Source organism: Neltuma alba, unplaced genomic scaffold, assembly GCF_004799145.2.
Source record: "Neltuma alba isolate B1F8T4 unplaced genomic scaffold, ASM479914v2 tig00011239_pilon, whole genome shotgun sequence".
Lineage (NCBI taxonomy): Eukaryota > Viridiplantae > Streptophyta > Magnoliopsida > Fabales > Fabaceae > Neltuma > Neltuma alba.
Window position 1 is genome coordinate 45,053 of NW_021635958.1, and position 6,426 is coordinate 51,478.

Genomic DNA, 6,426 nt, shown 5'->3' on the forward strand with positions numbered 1-6,426 from the left:
TAGTTGTTAAATGTTTATAATTTTAGAGAAAATCACTTTTAATTATAATATTATTCTTTTACAACAATACATTTGGAATGAAATTAAATTTGTTATTTATGTGGATAAATGAAATCATTTTCTTAAAATTTTTGTGTGCAATAATATCGAACCAAATACAGTGCCATTTCTCCTGTTCTTAATATAGGACCTAATTATTAAGTTAATTTTGGTCATAAATATAAGACCTATTTCTCACTTTTATTAATTTTTCTTAAATTACCATTATCGATACTTCTTTAACCATAATCAAGTAAATGAGGGAGGGAAAATATTAAGAAAGATGATTATGGTGTTTTAGAAAAAATATTTCATATTTTTTATAATTAATTAACTTATATAATTTTTTTAATCTAATTAAATTAATTAAATAAGTTTTATATTAAGAATCATGTGAGTATTTTTTTGTAATAACAAACTGACGAGTCTAGCAGTAAACATGGGCCGCGTTTGCTATTTTGGTGAGAAACATGGGCTGCCATTTAAAAGACAAGTGAGTTTTCGCACACCCGTTTTAATATTCTTCAAAATTTATTAAATATGAGTTATTCATATCTCATTTATCTGATTCAGATTTAATTTTTTTATTTTTAGTTGCTCAAAATAATTATTTTAATATGTATAGAATCTAAAATAGAAATAATCTCTTAACTATTATTCTTTTAAAAAATATTTTTTTATTTAAAAATATTTATAATCTTAGAGGACAAGTGAGTTTTTCCCACACTCATGCCCACACCTGAATCAGTTTCAATACTTGTTATTTTAATAAGCATTATATTTTTTTTTGACCAGATTAATAAGCATTATAAATTCATCAAATTTAAATTATTCATATCTCGTTTAGATGGTTTAAGTTTAAGTTTTTATTTTTATTTATTCAAAATAATTATTTTAATATGTATAAAATTTGAAATAGAGATAATTTCTTAATTATCATTTTTTCAAAAAATATTTTTTATTTAAAAATAATTAATTAAAAAATTTTAAATTTAAACTGTTCTCCACTTTTCATCTCTGTCTAATATCCAACTGACACGTGGCCAACTGTCAGCGCCCTTCTTCCCAACCGTCCTCGCTGGCCCTCACAGCTCTCAAGTGTTCCTTGAAAATGGAAGATAAAATTATAAAGTTTTTTAGCTTTCTTTCTTTTACGAGTGGGAGATCGTTTTATTAGAAGGAAGAAAAACAAAAGTGACATTCATGGCCGACGACAATTACAGCGTTAGGAGGCTTCCGGTGGGCCACTTCACTTTTTTGCTTGCTCCACGTCCCCACCCAAACCTCCAAAAGGCACTCTCATTTTCTCACCCACCTCTTTTTTGATACGATTCTCACCAGTCACCCGCCTCTTTACTCCGTCATTTCTTTTTGGAGAGTTTTTCTTTTGAGCTTTGTCAACGTTTTATGCCTCTCAAGTCTCAAAGTTCTCACTTCTTCTCCTTTTTCTAGTCTTCTGCCTTACTCTGCACTCCATCGTTCTTTCCTCCCCACGAGATTCTACTTCCCCTTTGCTCCCTCAGATCAGAATCTCCATTTTCACATCTGTTTGGATTTCGTGGTTTTATTTTGCTGGAATCATACGCATTTATCCGCTGCTGCCGATATGAGCTCGGCAGAAGGCAATACGGGGGAGTCTGTGAGTTGGAAGGAGTGTATCACGGAGTTCATTAAAGGTGCGACGGAGATGGCAGTGGAGTGTGGGAAAGGTTGCAGGGATATCGTGAGGCAGAGCTTGGTGAACGAGGATTCGTATGTAGCGAGAAAATTTGGAAGGGATTCTTATTTTACTAAGAGGGTAAGAGGACCCTGTGAAAAGTTATGCGGGAAATTGAGTTTCTTCAACGAGTACTTGCCGGAGGATAAGGATCCGCTTCACGCATGGTCGGTGATATTCTTTGTTTCGTTGATCGCCTTTGCAGGTGGAGTTGAATATCATATTTTCTTGTTAAACATTTATGTGTCATTTTGGGGCTGAGGATTTGAAGAGTGGCATTGTTAAAATTGTGGATTCTTTATGGGGTCACTTGAGAAGTGGACTAGTGGGATAGGAGGAGGGAAGTGGGAGTGTTAACTGAGATGAGAACCTTTATTTTCTTTCCCATAAATTGCGATATGTGCTCCTTTGCTATAGACTAGATCAAAACATGATGGTTTGCTGTATATTTCTTTTCTTTTTAAACGAAATATTGATATACCTTGTTGTTTCAGTCATTCTAGTAAAGGTGTTTGTTCTCTTGTAATCCTCATAATTATTCACTGGAGTCGCTTATAAAAGCATAGCGTCCTTGCCGCTAAACCTCTCAATGACTGATTACCTGATTTTATTTGCAGCTGTATATGTAAATTTTGAGCATGATCCATCTGCTGGTTCCATCCCATTGACGAAGCAAACATTTGTACATCCTCCTAGCGCTAGCCGAATAGTGCTTCCAGATGGTAGATACATGGCATACAAGGAACGAGGTGTTCCACCTGATAGAGCTAGATTTTCAATTATTGCTCCTCACCCTTTTCTTTCCTCCCGGCTTGCAGGTTTTTTCTAAGTTGTGATTGAATCAAATTTTGATGTCAAACTGTTATTTATGCATAAACAGCCAGTTCCACTTGTGTCTTCCATCTCTAATTTTAGGAATACCTGGAGTTAAAAATTCCCTGCTTGAAGAGTTTGGCATTCACTTGTTGACCTATGATCTTCCTGGTTTTGGCGAGAGTGATCCTCACCCCAACAGAAATCTGGAATCCTCAGCAACAGATATGTCTTTTCTAGCAGATGCTTTGGGTGTTAAGAAGTTCTGGGTTGTTGGTTACTCAAGTGGAAGCATGCATGCTTGGGCTGCGCTGAGATACATTCCCGATAGACTGGCAGGTATTAATAGCTCTTTTATCTGACTTGCTCTCTGTTTTACTTATTTCTGTACACAGTCTTATGGATCATCTTGACTTCATGGAAATTGGAGCTTTGATAGTCTGTCAATGTCCAAATAGTTATGCTTTGATGTTCCTCTGTCACATTGTCTCATGGGCATGTATTCTTTCTTCGCCTACTGGAACACATGCATAATGTTGTGTGAAGTGCAACTGAAGTTCACATGGTTACGAGCCAGACTGTCCGTAAATTTTTTGGTGATGGAGGAATTATTTCTTCAAAATCCAATTTTATGCAATTGTAGCTTCCAGCACCAAATTAGCACCTTTTTCCCCAGTTATTATTTTGAACAAGAACAAACTTCTGATTTTTGTTAATTTTGAATGAAAAACATATCTAAATTTCTGTTATCATACACGACCATTTGTGTCATGTCAGCACAAAGTTGTTCTTAGTGAAAAAGCGTCTGGTTAATGTGCCATACATGTTGGTCTTGATCTTTCAAGTAGTAACTTGCAGGTGCAGCAATGTTTGCTCCCATGATGAACCCATATGATCCCATCATGACAAAGGAAGAGAGGCGAAAAACTTGGGGGAAATGGAACAGGAAAAGAAAATTCATGTACTTTTTAGCTCGGAGTTTTCCTAGGCTTCTTGCTTTCTTCTATCAGCGAAGCTTTCTGTCGGGAAAGCATGGCCAGATTGACAGGTGGTTGTCGTTATCCCTTGGAGAGAGGGTGAGTTGAACTTGTTTTCTTTCCCTCTTTTGTCTATGAGTAGATTTGATATTTATATGACAAGAAATGTTTAGTTTTTCCATATTGCCCCCACCATCTTTCACCTATATCCCAGGCTTCCAACAATACTTCACCCTAAAAATAAATAAACGTTGTGATATTTTAAAAAGTAATGATGTGGCTGATTCTGATGAGATTAGGGAAGGACATCTGCAGAGAACATACTGAAGATGGAAGGAAAACTTGCACTCAGAGCACATACAGCACATACTTCAGAAGGCTTAGATCTAGTCGTACATGTGGGATGCACACATTAAGGGTGATCCTAGCTGTCTGGAGTATGTGTTGTGGGTACGCTTAATAATTTCTCAGATAAAGGGGCTTTGTGTGACTGCTGGAAATTGTTGCCATGTTTAAATATGATTCATGTCTGTTCACTTGGTGCTATTGTGCAAGTTTAAAGCACATACTGGCATTAAAGGACCCAAGCTCATGAAGCTATAGGTGATCCTATGTCATGATATCATGATATTTGCAAAAGCAGGTCTCGATGGTTGTTGTACAGGAGTTTCGAGATTTTACTTGTATATTCCATCATGAAAGATTTCAATGTCCCTTCCAGGATAAATAACTAATGGAAGATTCTACCATATGCAATTTTAATGCATATGCTATCATTTGCACGTCCTTTAATCAGAGCCCAAGCTCATCAAGCTAATCTGATCAGTTATTTTAAAGTTCACAGAAACGGGTCCAAATATGTTTGACCAAAAGAAAGAGATTTTGCTTATGCATCCCATCATGAAAGATTTTAATTTCCCTTCTAGGATAAAGCACTAATGGAAGATCCAGTCTATGAGGAATTCTGGCAAAGGGACGTGGAAGAGTCAATCAGGCAAGGAAATGTGAAACCCTTCGTTGAGGAATCTGCTTTGCAGGTCTCGAATTGGGGTTTCAGCCTTGTAGACCTCAAGTTGCAGAAAAGAAAACGGAGACATAATGTGTTCAGTTGGCTCAAGTCAATATTCATAGCTGAACAAGAGGAGTATATGGGTTTTCTTGGCCCAATACATATATGGCAGGTTAGCACATCTTTATTTGATTCCCTTCCTCCCCTCCCCTCCTACTGCTTATAATACAGTATGACTTTATGCATCTCTTCTCTGCGTTTCTAATATTTTTTTTCTTTTGGGGTAACGTATCTTGTTTTTATTTTATTACTTTTCAAGTATACTACATTCGTTTTTATGAACGTAGAAGATTGATATTGGTGATTTTGCTTTAGTCATGTTTGGACCAGCATATGACTTGTGCTATTTCAATGCAATGTGAACAGGGAATGGAGGATAAAGTGGTTCCTCCGTCGATGACTGATTTTGTGCACCGCGTCCTCCCGGGAGCTGCAGTACATAAACTACCATACGAAGGCCACTTTACCTACATCTACTTCTGTGATGAATGCCACAGGCAGATATTTACTACGCTTTTTGGAACCCCGCAAGGACCCGTCAGCATTACACTTGATCAAACTGTCTTACATGTCCGTATTGAACAGTCAGAAGAAGTAGCAGCAGACGCCGGTGACTCCACCGTGGATTAAAAGGTCAAATAAGGGGTGACAATGCGCTTTCTTCCCTTTCCATTAGAACATAATTTACGATGTATATATCATTTAGTTCTGTTTCATCGCCAATGGAGCCGTATAGAAGAGAAAAATAAACGCATTATCGCCCCTTTCCTTTGGGCTGTTGAACTAATCTGTTGTTCAAAAATACTGTATAATGCCCTTCAAAGAACTCCCATGATGCCGTAATCCCGTTTTCGTTATCTGCAACCCAGAAGGGGAACTTTTTGCCGAAGTCATCTCAAAGAACTCGCATGAAAATTGACATGGCACAAACTTCTTACACTGTGGTGACATGGTTTCTTCGCACGCTAGTTTCCAATGCTTGAAGCCTGGAGAGCAGGTGCGTTGCTCAACATATCACCCGACGGGATAAGGGCCAAGAACACAATGCCACATTGCTCCATCACCACCCCATCTTACTCTCAATCTACTGGCCGTGAATTGCTTTCATAGGATGGACAGATTAAATTCATCTTTTTACATTATTATTTAAATGTAATAAAAGATAATTTTATTAAAATAATATATTTCACGTGTTTATTTATTACTTTTTTCCTATTTATAAATCACTTACTTGTATCCGGGGTTTGCAAACTCAAAAATATATTAAATTGATAATTTTTTTTCACATATGTCGTTATCAAAAAGGTATTAAAACTATGTTTTATATTTTTTTCTCACCTATTTACTTTGTCTTTCTACATATTTATTAAGTCAACATGGATGGAATAAAAGAAAACTTATTAATTCCTACAAGTGACTTATATCTAGGATTTTTTTTCTACAAATGATTTATAAATAGAAATAGGATGGCCCATAGTTGTTTTGTATATATATAAAAAAGAAAAAAAGAGTGGCATGTAGATGTAAGATTTATTTATTAAACATAAGTTTATTTAGGAAATTTAGGATATTTTTTTTGGTAAAAGGGGAAAAATGTGACGTCAGTACTTGCACTGATAACCCTTTAACAATTATGATTATTTTCTTGTTTGGCCAAAAAAAAAATTATGATTATTTTCTTCACAAAAATATTATTGATAATTTGTTTAATTTACTTATGAGAAAAATAATGTTATAAGGAATTTGAATATTTTATAAAATAACCAAGAAACATTATTGATAATTTGTTTGATTTACTCATGAGAAAAATA

At 35.5% G+C, this 6,426-nt stretch overlaps 1 protein-coding gene across 2 annotated transcripts; it reads left to right on the forward strand.

Annotated features, from left to right (window-relative positions):
* The first annotated feature begins 1,465 nt into the window (after positions 1 to 1,465).
* On the forward strand, positions 1,466 to 5,802 carry LOC114762692 (uncharacterized). Of its 2 annotated transcripts, XM_028952235.1 has the most exons (7): positions 1,466 to 1,961; positions 2,374 to 2,574; positions 2,672 to 2,908; positions 3,428 to 3,645; positions 4,473 to 4,727; positions 4,982 to 5,248; positions 5,485 to 5,802. In XM_028952235.1, exons 1-6 carry the CDS (start codon positions 1,646 to 1,648, stop codon positions 5,243 to 5,245), a joined length of 1,491 nt encoding a protein of 496 aa, XP_028808068.1. In that variant the 5' UTR covers positions 1,466 to 1,645; the 3' UTR covers positions 5,246 to 5,248; positions 5,485 to 5,802. The 2 variants fall into 2 exon arrangements, with proteins under 2 accessions (XP_028808068.1, XP_028808067.1); XM_028952234.1 differs by lacking the exon at positions 5,485 to 5,802 and having other exon boundaries at positions 4,982 to 5,454.
* Positions 5,803 to 6,426: the final 624 nt, after the last annotated feature.